Raw genomic sequence first — 20121 nt, forward strand, 5'->3', positions numbered from 1 at the left:
CAGCATGTCGCCTGCAGGTGCGAGCGTGTCACGTCCTGACCACAGAGAGCCCTTATTTCCTATGGTAGAGTAGGTCAGGGTGTGACTGGGGGGTTTTCTAGTTATTTTATTTCTATGTGGTGTTCTAGTTTATTTTCTATGTTGATGATTTGTATGATCCCAATTAGAGGCAGCTGGTAATCATTGTCTCTAATTGGGGATCATATTTAAGTAGCTGTTTTTCCTACCTGTGTTTGTGGGATATTGTTTATGTGTAGTTGTATGTCAGCACTCCATTGTCATCATGTTTCATTATTCTTTATGGTTTTATGTGGTTCACTTACTTTAAATAAATAAAGATGTGGAACCCAAATCACGCTGCACTTTGGTCTGAGTATGATTCCAACGATCATGATCGTGACAGAGCGTGTATTTCACTGTCCAATCCGAGGCTCAAACATGATCTGAGAGCGTGATCTCAGGCTGTTTGGTCTCTTGCGCATTGTGGTAGCAATTCTATAGGAAGAGAGAAACTACAGATTCTTTTAAACAACACTTCATTATAAGATTTACACACTATCTGCTGACTGCCACGTATACAAAAAGGATGTGCTTCTCTGTAAAAGCTGAGAACCGACACTGTTCGTTGAGTGGATGGTTGATTCTCCATTTTTGCAAAAGGCAATTAGTTGTCTGTGCAGTTTTAAGATAGCATGAGGTTGATACCCTGAGGGCTCAACCGTCTAACTGCATTCACAACAGCAAACACTATAATGTGCTCCTTTCTGCAAGTTTCCATACATGTGACTTCCTGTACATAGTAAAGCCATGGGATGTCACATGCTGCGGTTGCACCCAAGCGTACCTTAACTACTGTAAACAAGGCGCTGCATATATTGCCCAAAATATAACACATCTGATTTTTTTTTTAAATATGCGAGGTCTGGAGAAAAGGCAGGGCATCTGTTAAACAGTAATTCAACTTTGTTCGGTCTAATTTATACAAAAAATAAAAATAACTACCGCATTTACATAAGTATTCAGATTGTTCACTCAGTACTTTGTTGAAGCACCTTTGTCAGCGATTACAGCACCGAGTCTTCTTGGGTATGATACTACAAGCTTGGCACACTTGTATTTGAGGAGTTTCTCCCATTCTTCTCTGCAGATCCTCTCAAGCTCTGTCAGGTTGGTTGGGGAGCGTTGCTGCACAGCCACTTTCAGGTCTCTCCAGAGATGTTCGAGCAGGTTCAAGTCCGGGCTCTGGCTGGGTCAATCAAGGACATTCAGACACTTGTTTCCGAAGCCACTCATGAGTTGTCTTGGCAGTGTGCTTAGGGTCGTTGTTCTGTCGAAAGGTGAACGTTCACCTCAGTCTGAGGTCCTGAGTGCTCTGGAGCAGATTTTCATCAAGGTTTTCATCTTTGCCTCAATCCTGACTAGTCTCGAAGTCTTTGCCGCTGAAAAACATTCCCACAGCATGATGCTGCCACCACCATTCTTCACCGTAGGGATGACGTGACGCTTGGCATTCAGGTCAAAGAGTTCAATCTTGGTTTCATCAGACCAGAGAATCTTTAGGTGCTTTTGGCAAACTCCAAGAGGGCTGTCATGTGCCTTTTACTGAGTAGTGGCATCTGTCTGGCCACTCTACCATAAAAGCCTGATTGGTGGAGGGCTGCAGAGATGGTTGGCCTTCTGGAAAGTTCTCCCATCTCCACAGAGGAACTCTAGAGCTCTGTCAGAGTGACAATCGGGTTCTTGGTCACCTCCCTAACCAAGGCCCTTTTCCCCCAATTGCTCAGTTTGGGCGGGCAGCCAGCTTTAGGAAGAGTCTTGGTGGTTCCAAACTTCTTCCATTTAAGAATGATGGAAGCCACTGTGGTCTTGGGGACCTTCAATGCTGGATATATTTTTGGTACCCTACCACAGATCTGTGCCTTGACACAATCCTGTCTGGGAACTCTATGGACAATTCCTTTGACCTCATGGCTTGGTTTTTGCTCTAGCTCTGTCAACTGTGGGATCTTATATAGACAGGTGTGTGCCTTTCCAAATAATGTTCAATCAATTTAATTTACCACGGGTGTACTCCAAGTTGTAGAAACCGCAAGTATGATCAATAGAAACAGGTTGCACCTGAACTCAATGTTGTGTCTTATAGCAAAGGGTCTGAATACCTATGTAAATAAGGTATGTTTTTTTAATACATTTACAAACATTTCTAAAAACCTGTTTTCGCATTGTTGTTATTGAGTAGTGTGTCTAGATTGCTGAGGATTTCTATTTATTAAATCCATTTTTAAGGCTGTAACGTAAAAAAATGTGGACAAAGTCAAGGTCTGAATACTTTCTGAAGGCACTGTATGTTTATTTATACAGTAATTATTATTCAACACGTCTTCACCTGGGATTTGAACTCACAACCTCTTGGTTCATGGCATTCCATTACTTCTGCTATGCCACCATGTCTGTGTTAATATCTGATTTCACCTGTATTCCTACACTTTAGACTTCAAAGTGAATCTCAAATTTGTCAATATTTTTTTTAAATAAAACTCATTAAACCAGAATAATATGCCCCACTAACATTAGACAACTATACAGAAATCCTCAAATTGACGAGATAAGTAAAGTATATCAATTAAGTAAGAAAAACTGATAACTAAAATAGCAGTCAGATGGCACTCTGTTGCTCAGTGCAGAGATGTACTATAGGTCATGAATGTGTAGGGGACTTCTGAGAATGCTACAGACTTTGTGGTGCGGCAGAAAGATAAGCATACCCCAAATTCAGAAGTTGTGAGTTCAAATCTCATTGTGGGGTCATATTTTGGCTGAACAGCATACCACAAACTTTTAAACCACCATACCATTTCATTACTTTCATTATAATGGGTTGGGACCATCTGAGACCATCCTGTGACTTCCTGGTAAAACAAATGTCTTGAGAACATCTTACATACATCCCTAACATGGTCCTCACCCTTTCAGAAAACCACATGATTTTCGGCTGGTCACGTTTTCACATGAAATGTTACGCTGGTGTTTTTGTAAATCAGCCCAGGCAGGGTAGCCAGACTCTTCCGGAGAGGTCTTCCCAGCATGGAGCTTAGTGTCTGTGAAAGGCAGCAGTGAAACTATAATTACCTGAAATAGAACATGATTAAGCTGCTCTATTTACAGGTTAATTTTCCATTATTAAGAGAAAATGTACTTACTGAAAAATGACATAATAAAAGACAATATACCTCATACTATTTATGGGGCTGGGGAGCTTGATGGGTCTCTGTCTGTCTGGGTTTTGCTCTAATTTCTCTCTGTGTTTGGAAAGTGTCTGTTAGTTTGCTTTGCTCTAATTTCTCTGTGTTTGACGGGTTGCTGCAAAGTCTGTTGACACAGAGAGACTAGGTCAACACTCCAGCAGCAGATACCTTTCCTCTCCTACAGCTCATAAAATATGCAGAGGCATATATTTCAGGAGGAGCAGGAGCATCCCAAATGAATGAGCAATGAGAAGGGCACATTAGCTCACCAGTGATTTCTGCCCTGCATCGGACCAGCCTATCCATCTATATTCTAGATGGATGCTCATGATTTCTATTATAAAACTAAACATGGAACGTATTGATGATCTGAGAGATGTAGATCTGTTCAAAGAAGACATCTATACTCCCTTGGAGAAAAATGAAAGCTAGCACATACCGTAGAGAGAAAGGCTGTGTTAAGTAACCTAGTTATCTGGTACTGTTCATGAGGACACAAGCAGAATGAGTGGTAGGTTTGGGTGTGCTTCGCCTTGCAGCGTCTTGGCAACAGGGAGAAAAATGTGTTGGTCCAAGACAAAGGATCTTCTGCCTAATATGAAGCAGCACAAGGGAGGAACTACTTTGTTATGGATGGAGAAGTGGGTCGCTAGGAAACCCCATATGGAACCCCGGCCGCTCGTTTCGGGCACAATGCCTTTAAGGCTGCAGAACTAACTCAGCGCCTTCAGCAAAGAGAACTGTATGTACGGTATGCGTGTTTTCATGCATGCTTACACACACAAGCATGCGTGTACGCACACACGCACAGAGTTAAATTACAATTTTAAAATAGTTAATTATGAGATTCCAGTTAACACCTGTTAGGTAATTAATGCCAATCACTGCCTCGGGAGAAAATGATCCGCCGCCACCGTTTTACCAGCAAGACTCTCTCTCAACTCATTACCATCCACAACCTGTGGCCTTCTCATTCTGCTAGCAAATCATTTTAGAACACAAATAAACAAACACAGCGTACTGGTTGAATCAACATTGTTTCCACGTCATTTCAATGAAATTACGCTGAACCAACGTGGAATAGATGTTGAATTGGCATCTGTGCCCAGGGGGGGCTGTCTGCAGAGGTCTGGGAGAAGAGAGTGGAGACAGACACTAGCGTGCTTGTTTTTCATCAGGAGGATACAGTGCATTCAGAAAGTATTCACACCTCTCGAATCTTTCCACATTTTGTTGTGTTACTGCCTGAATTTAAAATGTATTAAATATTTTTTTGTCACTAGACTACACACACACACACACACACACACACAATACCCCATAATGTCAAAGTGAAATTCTGTTTTACAAAACTTTTACAAATGTATATAAAAAATTAAAAGCTGAAATGTCAATAAGTATTCAACCATTTTGTTATGGTAAGCCTAAATACATTCAGGAGTAAAAACTTGCTTAACAAGTCACATAATAAGTTACATGAGATTCAACCACAAAGACCAGGGAGGTTTTACAATGCTTTCCAAAGAAGGGCACCTATTTGTTGACTGGTAAAACAAAAAAAAAGCAGACATTGAATATCCCATTGAATATACCATTGAATATCCCTTTGAGCATGGTTTCAGTCACTCTCTGTCCAGTCTGTCCTCCCTGGTTCAGTCACTCTCTGTCCAGTCTGTCCTCCCTGGTTCAGTCACTCTCTGTCCAGTCTGTCCTCCCTGGTTCAGTCACTCTCTGTCCAGTCTGTCCTCCCTGGTTCAGTCACTCTCTGTCCAGTCTGTCCTCCCTGGTTCTGTCACTCTCTGTCCAGTCTGTCCTCCCTGGTTCAGTCACTCTCTGTCCAGTCTGACCTCCCTGGTTCAGTCACTCTCTGTCCAGTCTGACCTCCCTGGTTCAGTCACTCTCTGTCCAGTCTGTCCTCTCTGGTTCAGTCACTCTCTGTCCAGTCTGTCCTCCTTGGTTCAGTCAATCTCTGTCTAGTCTGTCCTCCCTGGTTCAGTCACTCTCTGTCTAGTCTGTCCTCCCTGGTTCAGTCACTCTCTGTCCAGTCTGTCCTCTCTGGTTCAGTCACTCTCTGTCCAGTCTGTCCTCCTTGGTTCAGTCACTCTCTGTCTAGTCTGTCCTCCCTGGTTCAGTCACTCTCTGTCCAGTCTGTCCTCTCTGGTTCAGTCACTCTCTGTCCAGTATGTCCTCCCTGGTTCAGTCACTCTCTGTCTAGTCTGTCCTCCCTGGTTCAGTCACTCTCTGTCCTCTCTGGTTCAGTCACTCTCTGTCCAGTCTGTCCTCTCTGTTTCAGTCAGTGGTACTTATTGCCTGCATGAGTTTAGTCTGTGCATGTTCAGACAATGGAAATGTTGAATGATGCATGTTTCACTTTGAAGAAAAGGAGATTATGAAAAAATATTGAACACCTTTAAAAGTAGGGTTTGAAGGGAGTATTCTGCAGTGTGCCATACTGACAGACAGATTCAGACTTGATTGATCCCCAAGGGGAAACTTGCTGTCACGTCGCAAAGACTAACATACTGGCAAGACAGAAACAATGGCTGAGTCAAAAAGTGCCAATATGTCACAGTGCTAGATACAGTACGATGTGACAGTGTTAGATACAGTTATCAATCACCTGTAATCATATCACACTGAATCTTGACTTGATGGCTGATCCAATAAACAGAAACTCATAACTGTTTGGTTTTCTGCATGATCCCAGACGGAGTGCACATGATCCGTGTCATCTGTGGAGATCCTGAACTGGTGCATTTGCATATATGCATTAGACAAAATACAGTGGATGACAAAAGGGCAGAGAAACTAGCAGCATTTCCATGAGAATCACCAGGTTCACAGACACATCTACATTCTTTGAAAAAAGGGTTCCAAAAGGGTTCTGCAGCTGTCCCCATAGGAGAACCCTTTTTGGTTTTAGGTAGAACCCTTTGTGGAAAGGGATCTACATGGAACCCAAAAGGGTTATATCTGGAACCAAAGTGGGTTCTTCATAGGGTTCTCCTATGGGGACAGCTGAATAACCATTTTTGGTTCTAGATAGCAAAAAAATGCTAAGAATGTATGAACAGAGTGAAGGGAATGATAAACATGATAACAGATCATAATCATATTATCTAAATATTATAACAGATCAAGCTAGGTAGAGAGATGATTATTTTGAAGGCTAAGGTTGTATGGAAGTCTTTGATATTATGCATTCTATGATGTCATGAAAGCTATGACCCCTTATTGATGTAATTTGTGGGGGGGGGGGGGGGGGGGACTCAATATTAGGAAGGTGTTCCTAATGTTTGGTATACTCAGTCTATTTGGAAGTAGTTTAGTGACCAAAAAAGGGGTATATGTGTACAGAAAAAAATCCTGATCTGTCAGATATAGGACAGACACTTCAAAACAAACGTCCTTTGGGTCTGTTTTGTTTGACTGTTTTTCCATGTATGTTATTTCATGTTTCGATGGTCTATTAGCAGTAAGGCCAGATTCAGTGTTTCATTGGGGATAAATAAAGGATTCCTAAAATTACAAGTCAAATATCAAATCAAATGTTATTTGTCACATGCGCCGAATACAACAGTGAAATGCTTACTTACAAGCCCTTAACCAACAATGCAGTTAAGAAAATACCTAAAAAAGAAAACAATAAATTAAGAAATACAAATCATTAAAGAGCAGCAGTAAATAACAGTAGCGCGACTATATACAGGGGGTACCGGTACAGAGTCAATGTGTCAATGTGCGGGGGCACTGGTGTCGAGGTAGTTGAGGTAATTATGTTCATGCAGGTAGGGTTATTAAAGTGGCTATGCATAGATGATAACAGAGAGTAGCAGCAGCGTAGGGGGGTGCAAAAAGTCTGGGTATCCATTTGATTAGCTGTTCAGAAGTGTTATGGTTTGGGGGTAGAAGCTGTTTAGAAGCCTCTTGGACCTAGTCTTGGCGCTCTGGTACCGCTTGCCGTGCGGTAGCAGAGAGAACAGTCTACGACTAGGGTGGCTGGAGTCTTTGACCATTTTTTGGGCCTTCCTCTGACACCACCTGGTATAGAGGTCCTGGATGGCAGGAAGCTTGGCCCCAGTGATGTACTGAGCCATACGCACTACCCTCTGTAGTGCCTTGCGGTCGGAGGCCGAGCAGTCACCATACCAGGCAGTGATGCAACCCGTCAGGATGCTCTCAATGGTGCAGATGTAAAACCTTTTGAGGATCTGAGGACCCATGCCAAATCTTTTCAGTCTCCTGAGGGGGAATAGGTTTTGTCGTGCCCTTTTCACGACTGTCTTGGTGTGCTTGGACCATGTTAGTTTGTTGGTGATGTGGACGCCAAGGAAGTTGAAGCTCTCAACCTGCTCCACTACAGCCATGTCAATGAGAATGGGGGCATGCTCGGTCCTCCTTTTCCTGTATATATGATCCTTGGTATGACCATCTTAAAACAATTCAATACGTTAGCTTAGCAGAACCCACACCAGGCTTACATGCTGACCACACCACTCGCAATGTAAAATGTTATTCAATCATTGCACCCACACTGCTCGCGAGCGTCAACAAGCATCTGCGTAGCCAGGCACTAAAATAGAACTTGGTTCTATTTGTGACGCTTGATGCGCTGAAAGTCCTGTTTCTTCCCTCTCTTCATTGGTTTTTAAGAGCATATAACCACGTGGGTGATTGAAAGATGAACTGGGGTCCACACTCCAGTCCAGTTGGTAGTGGTAATGCACCGTAAAGTTGGTTGCCAACCGCCATATAAAGTACAAAGAAGAAGAAGCCTGAAGGATGAGAGATTACTAGAAACTAACTAGGTTTACCCTTTTATCTGTGTATTAATTGTCGGAGTAGAGGACCTTGTGCATTTCAGGTAAAATAACAACCCAATTTTTATATCCCAGGACAAAATTGGTTAGCAACAGCAGCTAGCCAACTAAATTGCCATAAATGTGTGATGCTTTTCGACGTTTTGATATTTCAGCCTGTGTCTTGATCACGCCTGGTGTGGGTGGACAAAATCAAGACGTGCGCGATGGTGCGCGAGTGGTCTGGTCAGCATGTCAGACTCTAGCGGGTTAATTGTAAAACATGTTTCCTGGCAGGTATTATCATCATACACGACTGATGAAAGAAACAACTTGTTCATTGAAAACATCAATCAAAAAGGTCAAACTTCAAAACAAAGTAAAGCATAACTTACAAATAATCCCTACAATCAATGCTTCTCAAATCCATTGCAAGCTAATTATAAAAGTCTGACAAAACCAAAACCCAGAAAGCAGCAGGATTCAGTATGTGTAAACAGCAATCCTAAATAGATAGACCAGATCAGACCAGTTCAGCAGTAGACCTGTGAATGTGTCCAGCTCCGTGATGCACTTCTCACAGCCACCACATGTCCCAGTTCCCTGGGCAGGGCCAGAGCCCAGGAGGCAGACAGGGAGATCCATAGAGAGGTGCATTAAGAGAGAGGGAAGGTGGTGGTACATCACAAAATGTGCTCTCAGTTGGCGGTCTCCCTGCCAGTAATATGACATTGCTGGTGGCGCTAGTCAGTTAGCCAAACGAATCTGCTGCCTGCCCCAAGGGCATGTCCTGAGGGAGTGTGTGTGTGTAAGGTTATTGCCTTGGGACATGACTGATCTGTTGCTGTGGGCCCCCCACCCAAAACAGCCTGTTCGCTCTCTCAGCCAAACATCTCCGTCCGTGTACAGAGAGATTGTACCATAATTCGCAGGAGGTTCTGTTGGGTCAGAGATTTGAACCAACATGAAAACTCTGTATAGCCTTTCTTCACAATACAATTTTACAATGCCAACCTACATACAGAGGCGTTTATCAACGTAATAATTTTAAAGAAAGAATATTCAAATTAAATTTTCTCAGTGAAAATATGATGAAACCTCTAACAATACAAGAGATTACAGGGGATTTCCTACTGTGTAGCACAGCCACATGTTAGGGCAACTAAATACTAACTCTGGCACATGTTTGGGAAGCTAAATACTACTGTGTAGCCACATACAGATGCTAAATACTACTGTGTAGCCACATACAGATGCTAAATAGTGTTAGAATGACTCTCAAATTTTCCTCCCTTCATTACAATATATTTTTTGACAGAGGAGAATTTTGTCATCAAGACAAGTGTATTTTTCAGTATGAGCTATATTGATGTATTCCATATGCATCATAACACCGAGTCTCAATCAATAATAATTTCCCTCCTTAAGTATTAGTATCAGGTGACGTAGCTGTCAACATTACAACTTAAGACATTTCAAATCAGAGGACATCTGGAAAAAATAATTCCCTTTAGCAGATTAAACACATAATCCTAATGTTTGTGAACATCTTAATGAAATCAAATGAATTAAACTGTACAATATGATACTCACTGTAACATTCAATTAAAATTCTATGGATTCCCACCTACTCAAAAGACACAAAAGGAGGAATGCTCATATTTTTATCCCTACGTATCATAATGACATGGATGTAGAGTAGATGGGCATAGTAATACAGTACATGACCAAAAGTATGTGGACACCTGCTCGTCGAACATCTCATTCCAAAATCATGGGCATTAATATGAAGTTGGTCCCCCCTTTTCTGCTATAACAGCCTCCACTCTTTTGGGAATGTTTTCCACTAGATGTTGGAGCATTGCTGTTGTGACTGGCTTCCATTCAGCCACAAGGGCATTAGTGAGGTCGAGCACTGATGTTGGGTGATTAGGCCTGGTTCGCAGTCTGTGTTCCAATTCATCCCAAAGGTGTTCGATTGGGTTGAGGTCAGGGCTCTGTGCAGGCCAGTCAAGTTCTTCCACATCGATCTCAAAGAACCATTTCTGGATGGACCTCACTTTGTGCACGGAGGCATTGTCATGCTGAAACAGGAAAGGGTCATCCCCAAACTGTTGCCACAAAGTTGGAAGCACAGAATTGTCTAGAATGTCATTGTATGCTGTAGCGTTAAGATTTCCCTTCAATGGAACCATAAAAAAACAGCCCCAGACCATTATTCCTCCTCCACCAAACTTTACAGATGGCACTATGCATTCGGGAAGGTAGCATTCTCCTGGCATCCACCAAACCCAGCTTCGTTCATCGGACTGCCAGATGGTGAAGCGTGATTCATCACAACAGAGAACGTGTTTCCACTGCTCCAGAGTCCAATGATGGCGAGCTTTACACCACTCCAGCTGATGCTTGGCATTGCACATGGTGATCTTAGGCTTGTGTGCGGTTGTTCGACCATGGAAACCCATTTCATGAAGCTCCTGATAAACAGTTATTGTGCTGACGTTGCTGCCAGAGGCAGGTTGGAGCTCGGTAGGGAGTGTTGCAATCGAAAACAGACAATTTTTTATGTGCTACGCTCTTCAGCACTCTGCTGTGTGTTTGTGGCTGAGCCGTTGTTGCTCCTAGACGTTTACATTTTTTTTTACAATAACAGCACTTACAGGTGACCGGGGCAGCTCTAGCAGGCATACATTTGAAGAACTGATTTGTTGGAAAGGTGGCATCCTATGATGATGCCATGTTGAAAGTCACTGAGCTCTTTGGAAAATAAGTATTTGGTCACCTACAAACAAGCAAGATTTCTGGCTCTCACAGACCTGTAACTTCTTCTTTAAGAGGCTCCTCTGTCCACTCGTTACCTGTATTAATGGCACCTGTTTGAACTTGTTATCAGTATAAAAGACACCTGTCCACAACCTCAAACAGTCACACTCCAACTCCACTATGGACAAGACCAAAGAGCTGTCAAAGGACACCAGAAACAAAATCGTAGACCTGCACCAGGCTGGGAAGACTGAATCTGCAATAGGTAAGCAGCTTGGTTTGAAGAAATCAACTGTGGGAACAATTATTAGGAAATGGAAGACATACAAGACCACTGATAATCTCCCTCGGTCTGGGGCTCCACGCAAGATCTCACCCCGTGGGGTCAAAATGATCACAAGAACGATGAGCAAAAATCCCAGAACCACACGGGGGGACCTAGTGAATTACCTGCAGAGAGCTGGGACCAAAGTAACAAAGCCTACCATCAGTAACACACTACGCCGCCAGGGACTCAAATCCTGCAGTGCCAGACGTGTCCCCCTGCTTAAGCCAGTACATGTCCAGGCCCGTCTGAAGTTTGCTAGAGAGCATTTGGATGATCCAGAGGAAGATTGGGAGAATGTCATTTGGTCAGATGAAACCAAAATATAACTTTTTGGTAAAAACTCAACTCGTCGTGTTTGGAGGACAAAGAATCCTGGAGGACATCCAAAGAGTTGCATCCAAAGAACGCCATACCTACTGTGAAGCATGGGAGTGGAAACATCATGCTTTGGGGCTGTTTTTCTGCAAAGGGACCAGGACGACTGATCCCTGTAAAGAAAAGAATGAATGGGGCCATGTATCGTGAGATTTTGAGTGAAAACCTCCTTCCATCAGCAAGGGCATTGAAGATGAAACGTGGCTGGGTCTTTCAGCATGACAATGATCCCAAACACACCGCACGGGCAACGAAGGAGTGGCTTCGTAAGAAGCATTTCAAGGTCCTGGAGTGGCCTAGCCAGTCTCCAGATCTCAACCCCATAGAAAATCTTTGGAGGGAGTTGAAAGTCCGTGTTGCCCAGCAACAGTCCCAAAACATCACTGCTCTAGAGGAGATCTGCATGGAGGAATGGGCCAAAATACCAGCAACAGTGTGTGAAAACCTTGTGAAGACTTACAGAAAACGTTTGACCTCTGTCATTGCCAACAAAGGGTATATAACAAAGTATTGAGATACACTTTTGTTATTGACCAAATACTTATTTTCCACCATAATTTGCAAATAAATTCATTTAAAATCCTACAATGTGATTTTCGGGATTTTTCTCATTTTTTCTGTCATAGTTGAAGTGTACCTATGATGAAAATTACAGGCCTCTCTCATCTTTTTAAGTGGGAGAACTTGCACAATTGGTGGCTGACTAAATACTTTTTTGCCCCACTGTACATGTAAACATTATTAGGATGGCATTGTGTAAAGTGACTAGTGATCCATTTATTAAAGTGGCCAGTGATTGGGTCTCGATGTAGGCAGCAGCCTCTGAGTTAGTGATTGCTGTTTAGCAGTCTGATTGCCTTGAGATAGAAGCTGGTTCTCAATCGCTTGGTTCCAGCTTTGATGCACCTGTACTGACCTTGACTTCTGGATGGTAGTTGTGAACCGACAGTGGCTCGGGTGGTTGATGTCTTTGATGATCTTTTTGGCCTTCCTGTGACATCGGGTGTTGTAGGTGTCATGGAGGGCAGGTAGTTTGCCCCCGGTGATGTGTTGTGCAGACCGCACCACCCTCTGGAGAGCCTTGCGGTTGAGGGCGGTGCAGTTGCCGTACTAGGCGGTGATACAGCCCAACAGGATGCTCTGGATTGTGCATCTGTAAAAGTTTGTCAGGATGTTGGGTGACAAACCAAATTTCTTCATCCTCCTGAGGTTGAAGAGGCGCTGTTGCGCCTTCTTCACCACACTATCTGTGTGGGTGGACCATTTGTGTGGGTGGACCATAGGCGGGTTCTTCCTCTGCTGTTTCCTAAAGTCCATGGTCCTCTCCTTTGTTTTGTTGACGTTGATTTCCTGACACCACACTCCGAGTGTCCTCACCTCCTCCCTGTAGGCTGCGTCGTCGTTGTTGGAAATCAAGCCCACTACTGTTGTGCCGTCTGCAAACTTGATGATTGAGTTGGAGGCATGCATGGCCACGCCGTCGTGGGTGAACAGGGAGTACAGGAGGGGGCTGAGCACGCACCTTTGTGAGGCCCCAGTGTTGAGGTTCAGCGAAGTGGAGATGTGGTTTCCTACCTTCACCACCTGGGGGCAGCCCGTCAGAAAGTCAAGGACCCAATTGCACAGGGCGGGGTTGAGGCCCAGGTCCTTCAGCTTGATGATGAGCTTGGAGGGTACTATGGTGTTGAATATTGAGCTGTAGTCAATGAACAGCAATCTTACATAGGTATTCCTTTTGTCCAGATGGAATAGGGCAGTGTGCAGTGTGATGGTGATTGTGTTGTCTGTGGACCTGTTGGGGCGGTATGCAAACTAAAGTGGGTCTAGGGTGGCCGGTAAGGTGGAGGTGATTTGATCCTTGATTAGTCTCTCAAAGCACTTCATGATGACAGAAGTGAGTGCTACGGGGCGATAGTCATTTAGTTCAGTTATCTTTTCCTTCTTGGGTACAGGAACAATGGTAGCAATCTTGAAGCATGTGGGGACAGCAGACTGGGATAGGGAGCGATTAAATATGTCCATAAACACACCAGCCAGCTGGTCTGCGCATGCTCTGATGACATGGCTGGTGATGCCGTCAGGGCCAGCAGCCTTTTGAAGGTTAAAACGCTTAAAATGTTTTACTCATGTCAGCCACAGAGAGATTGGAGGTGGCACTGTATTATCCTCAAAGCGGGCAAAGAAGGTGTTTAGTTTGTCTGTAAGCGTGATGTCGGTGTCCGTGACGTGGCTGGTTTTCTTTTTGTAGTCTGTGAATTCCTGTAGACTCTGCCACATACTTATCGTGTCTGAGCTGTTGAAATGCGACTCCACCTTGTCCCTGTACTGGCATTTCGCTTGTTTGATTGCCTTGCGAGGGAATAACTACACTGTTTATATTCAGTCATATTCTCAGACTTCTTTCCATGGTTAAATGCGGTGGATCGTGCTCTCAGTTTTGCACGAATGCCACCATCCATCCACGGTTTCTGGTTAGGATAGGTTTTAATAGTCACAGTGGGTACAACATCCCCAATGCACTTCTTTATAAAACGCACTCACTGAGTCAGCGTATAGGTTGATGTTGTTCTCTGAGGCTGACCGAAACATATTCCAGTGCGTGTGATCAATATATATAGTGTATAAATGTCTGATGACTCGCTACCTTGAAGACATGATAGGCTATTCACTTGCACTCAGTTCGACCCACTCCACACACACAAGTAATTACCTGTAAAACATTTGATTTGAGTCTCTGGCTGTAAATGAACCGATTAGTATTCCCCAGGGTGGTGCAAGGAGAGAGGGAAGTTTGCTGATTATACCCTACTAAGATATAGACACATACAGCTTATTTTATTATTACACCATGACAACAAGATGGACAATTATACATATGAACCGAGTCATACATTAAGGCCAAGTCCAGTAATCAGTCAGATGGAGGACAATCAGGACATACATGGGACCTTCATGATAAATATCCTTAGATAGATATCTGATAGCATTTCAACAGTTTGGCTATTCTACTTCCCTTACTCAACTTTGTCACTTCTGTTTTCTCGGTTTTCTACTTGACTTCTATTTCTTCCAAGGAGCAGTGAGTCCCAACCTCCCTGTGTGTCTGAATGAGCTGATTACTGTGTCTAGTCAATCAGATCCATCTGACGAGGCTGGGAGGCCCACAGCCCTAATGAACAAGGCCTAATCGATCTCCGGTGCTGCTGAGAGGACCCACATTAGGGTAATTAGCCTAAGCAAGGGCACAGGAACGAGGCCCGGGAGGAGCGTGTCTGGGCCTGGGTCAGTCTGTAGATTCAAAAACATTATGAAACTCTTAGGAGGACAAAGGAATTTCATGTTATAATATTTTTTATTGATTATGTTTTTTGCCTATTATAAAGAATTATTTTGATGTGAACTCTTATTGTCCTCCCTAGAGTCGCTGAATATTTGTTTTATCCTTAGCTTGCTCCTGTTCCTGCACCTTGATTGGAAAATTACAATGTTCTTTCTTTTCATTTGCTTTGTGCCTCTCTGTGGCTGGTTCCTGGATGCCTGTTTGTTGCTGCTTCCTGAATGCCTGTCTGTGGCCGCTTCCTGGATGCCTGTCTGTGGCCGCTTCCTGGATGCCTGTCTGTGGCCGCTTCCTGTGGCCGCTTCCTGGATGCCTGTCTGTGGCCGCTTCCTGGATGCCTGTCTGTGGCCGCTTCCTGGATGCCTGTCTGTGGCCGCTTCCTGGATGCCTGTCTGTGGCCGCTTCCTGGATGCCTGTCTGTGGCCGCTTCCTGGATGCCTGTCTGTGGCCGCTTTCTGGATGCCTGTCTGTGGCCGCTTCCTGGATGCCTGTCTGTGAAGGGGTCAGGATGGAAGAGTTGCAGATAAGAACTGACAAGAGTCTTCGGTGACGGGTGACTTAGAGGTCAGGGTGAAGTTGTACCTCTCAGCAAAACTCTGATCTGATAAACTCAGCAGTAGCGTTACATTTTAGACACACTCGCACCCCCACTTGCACACATACACCACACACATACGCAAACACGCAACACACACACACACACCACTGCAGGTGATCCATTTTGGCATAATTAATAAACAGTAGATGAGGTTAGAGTAATTCTAGAGTGGAGATTGTTTTGCAGACAGAGTCTTTCTTCATGCTGTGTGGTCTCGAAGCAATTACCTATTAAATATAATAAGTGCTTAATGCATATCTGGAGATGTATAGCGGAAGATTATAACTGCTAGGCAGGTAATTATCTTTGTGAACATGAGTTGTGAATACAGATCACTGTCTCAGTCAGCCAATGGATGGAAAGCCTACCCTGCCCTCTTTCTGGGGCTCTCAATAATACATTTCTATCCTCTGTTTCTCTCAATGTCCCACCTCAAGAGTTCAGGTTGATTGACAATATGACAAAACAAAAACCTTTTTCTTTGCAATCCTACCAGAAGCAGCAGTGGTTTCATATAGTTTGTATGACACTTTACCCTTCACAGATGTAAACGAGGTTCAATTCTGCCTGCAGTATGTCAACTTTTGTCACTCAAAAGATATTTAACTGTTAACATTGTCAAAGAGGATCAGTGCAGTCTTGACATGTCATCCTCTCTCCCTTTCTCTCTCTCTCTCCCTTTCTCTCTCTCTCCCTCTCCCCTTCTCTGTGTCTCTCTCCCACTTTATTTCCATCTCTCACTCCATCTTTGATGCTGAAGGCTCAGAGACACAGGATTTTGAGTTCTTTAAGAATTCTAAAAAAGTATAGAGTTTTGAGATTACATTCAATTGTGATCACCAGCCCAGCAGGGGATATGAGGGCTGCTTGGTTCAGGGGATATGAGGGCTGCTTGGTTCAGGGGATAGGAGGGCTGCTTGGTTCAGGGGATAGGAGGGCTGCTTGGTTCAGGGGACAGGAGGGCTGCTTGGTTCAGGGGACAGGAGGGCTGCTTGGTTCAAGGGATAGGAGGGCTGCTTGGTTCAGGGGATAGGAGGGCTGCTTGGTTCAGGGGATATGAGGGCTGCTTGGTTCAGGGGATATGAGGGCTGCTTGGTTCAGGGGATAGGAGGGCTGCTTGGTTCAGGGGATAGGAGGGCTGCTTGGTTCAGGGGACAGGAGGGCTGCTTGGTTCAGGGGACAGGAGGGCTGCTTGGTTCAAGGGATAGGAGGGCTGCTTGGTTCAAGGGATAGGAGGGCCGCTTGGTTCAAGGGATAGGAGGGCTGCTTGGTTCAGGGGACAGGAGGGCTGCTTGGTTCAGGGGACAGGAGGGCTGCTTGGTTCAGGGGACAGGAGGGCTGCTTGGTTCAGGGGACAGGAGGGCAGCTTTGTTCAGGGGATAGGAGGGCAGCTTTGTTCAGGGGATAGGAGGGCTGCTTGGTTCAGGACTAAACTGTAGCAGAGGCCCCAGTCTTCATGGGGTCTAACATAATGAGATCTGAGCTTTGATGTATTAGCTACTTGTGAGATGTCTCACAGAACACATCAACATGTGCAATACATGGTAAATGTTTTTTACACATTAAAACATCCCACATGCTGTCAAAATAAAACGATGTTAGGAACAAAACTCTTGTTCTAGTCTTGTCTTAAACTTATACTAAGAGGTGCTTGGAGAAAATTATTGGTGGAGAAAGTAGCTAATCCCAAGCTGTTATCCGCCATTGCCCTGTAGAAACAGGGATTGTTATGAGTATCAGCCATACAAACTTCCCTGGGCATTTTCTCCAAAGCTGGGTGAGGACACCTAAGATGGGATCTATTGATGTTGCCAGTAACAGGGCAATCTGGCCATAAGCTATAATCAATAGATGGTCTGCTCTAAAAATAGAATGTGATCAACAAGAGACGTACACAGTCGAACTTTGAACAGTAGTGTGTTTCACCTCAATCGGCATCTCACAAGATTTAGCTTCTCCCTTTAATTTATCTTCGACAAATACTGTAATACATCCACACTCCACATGAACCACACCACTTTTACCCCCCACCCCATCATCCCTCCATACCTCTTTCTATGATAAATCCGCCTCATGGCTGATAGAGACCTCTAAACCAATATGGGGCCTCTCTGGGGATCTAATCAGATCACAGGGGTTAATAACATTCCACATGGTTACCCACAAGCCCTAAGACTAAAGGGTTCAGGGAGCAGGGTTCCACATTGCTAATAATCACCATTTCCCCAGCCAGGACTCCCAGGTATTGAGTTGAGCACACCTCCACCCTCCTCTCTTTTGCCCTCAGAATAGCCCCAATTGGTTGGGTCATGGACTCTACAGGGTGTCGAATGCGTTCCACAAGGATGCTGGCCCATGTTGACTCCAATACTTCCCACAGTTGAGTCAAGTTGGCTGGATGTCCTTTGGGTGGTGGACCATTCTTGATATATCCGGGAAACTGTTCAGAGTGAAAATCCCAGCAGCATTGCAGTTCTTAACACAAACTTACTACCATACCCTGTTCAAAGGCACTTCAATATTTTGTCTTGCCCGTTCACCCTCTAAATGGCACACACACACACAATCCATGTCTCAATTGTCTCAAGGCTTAAAAATCCTTCTTTAACCTGTCTCCTCCCCTTCATCTACACTGATTGAAGTGGATTTAACAACTTACATCAATAACTGATTATAGCTTTCACATTGATTCACCTGGTCAGTCTGTCATGGAAAGAGTAGGAGTTCCTAATGTTTTATACACTCAGTGTACAGCCATTTTTTTAACCAGGAAAGATCCCTTGAGGCTGAAACTTTCATTGCCAGGTAGACCTGGTACATCTGCCTCTTCGAAGCATCAGTGGCAGTTATTTATAGATATAAATCGATGACAGCCGAAACTAGCACCCCAGAAGACATTAGAGACAAAGGGCCCTACTTTAAAGTGATTAGAAGGAGAGCTGTTAGGAGCCCAGTACCGTCAAACCGGATGATAAGGTGTGTCAGTCTGATTGTGTTTGATAGAATCAAGAAAATAGAACAAATTCCACTAACAACAGCACTGTCAGCTACACTCATGGTCTCAGTCAGTATGTCTTAAAATACATCCTTTCAAGTAGGAGGGGGCTTAGATGTGCCACTTGCTTTGTGTTGGGATCATTTTTTAATTTTTAGGTCGAAACACATCCAGTCACAAACTGGGGTGATATAATCATACTGGAATCAGAATCAGTAGTACAACAGATGTGTATTAAATACTCCAGATTAAGACTCTTCTGTGTTTCTGAGTTGGTTGATCTGTGTTCAAATACAAAGCCTATAACTGTGGTTGCAGCCCACGGGACGCAACAGAAATAGATGCCATTCACACTGCTGTGTTGTTCTCTCTCCTCTTCTCTCTCTTTTTTTTATTTCTCTCTCTCCCCTCCTTTTTACACATCTTGAATCATGTAGGCATGGGACAAAAATAAAAGTAAATTATCACTGGATTTACAAAGCAGAAAGCAGTTTGTTTCCCTCCACATGAACACATCTAAGATTATAAAATGAATGCCACATTTGAAACAAATAAACCTGGCTTTGATACAAGGGCTACAACCTATACCGTTACAGAGACCAAATGCTTAATTGAGAGTCTGTGTACAATATGCAACCTGCCCACATTATGTTTGCTATTGTCTGTTTGGGGCCTCCATGACCAACCCTTCAGTCCACAACCATACCACCAAAAACCTCTGCTTATAGGGGCAGAAAGTGTGAAACTTACGGAGGTTGTTGGCCCTTGTGTCATAGTTCTGTGCGTGCATGGCGAGGGTGTCCTCCCCCTGGAACTGCTCACCTGGACAACCGACCTGTAACACACTCTGGACAGCCCTGTGTGAGAAAGATAGAAAAAGAGAGAGAGATTGCCATTTATCCAGATGTAAGAAATAGCCAGACAGGACATATTTTTCGTTGTCTATGAAGAACCGTGCATAACGCTTGATTTCAACGCTGCACAGTTGTGTGCACAGGGCACCTAGTTCAAGATGATCACATAATATAAAATATTGCATCTCTGCTTCCATATAAAGCAACATTTTCATATGAATTTGTTAATTTAACTGTTTGATTGAGTGAGCGGGTTCCACATTAATTAGAAAAATATAAATCTCAGTGAATAAGTAAGACATTTTCATAAAGAAGACGAATAGGAGCTATTGATTCAATGTTAGAGAAAGGTCTCCAAATAAAGGAATAGCCTGCGCATGTTGCGGAGCGGAGAGCATGTGGCTATCCACTGCAAGAGACACACGCCCCCGCGCTCTCTGCGAATGAATCAGGCAAGCAGCCCACACAGGTGATGACATTATGCAATCTAGTCCAATTAATAAACTATCGATGACAGCTACTTTCTACCCATTGAAGAAGCGTGTATTGTGCGCGTAAAAGTCATTGATTGGTTTATATGTATTATAATGTTAACAAAAAATAAGTTTAGATGATATCCTAGCTTTCTTATTTCAGCGACAACGCTATTAGAATGAGTTAGCCTATCGCAGTTTGCTAATATAAACCTTGCAAGCGTGAGGCTAGAACCCAAGAGTCAAATATTATTGTGGCGCGCGCTCTAGCCTACATGTGAGCACCAAGCAAGCTCCTTGAAAACATGCACAACAAAGAAGATCGCGGCACGCTCAACGGTAGCAGGACCCCAG

General features: G+C 43.9%; 1 protein-coding gene across 1 annotated transcript in view; it reads right to left on the reverse strand.

Annotated features, from left to right (window-relative positions):
* LOC110502890 (protein shisa-9A-like) overlaps nt 1-20121 on the reverse strand; it is a 58942-nt gene that overhangs the window by 37930 nt on the left and 891 nt on the right. The window contains exon 2 of the mRNA XM_090217976.1: nt 19191-19297. Coding sequence (XP_090074102.1) covers nt 19191-19297 — 107 coding nt within the window. The remainder of the gene's footprint in view (nt 1-19190; nt 19298-20121) is intronic.

This window comes from Oncorhynchus mykiss, chromosome 23 (assembly GCF_057628025.1).
Source record: "Oncorhynchus mykiss isolate SJ-2025 chromosome 23, ASM5762802v1, whole genome shotgun sequence".
NCBI lineage: Eukaryota > Metazoa > Chordata > Actinopteri > Salmoniformes > Salmonidae > Oncorhynchus > Oncorhynchus mykiss.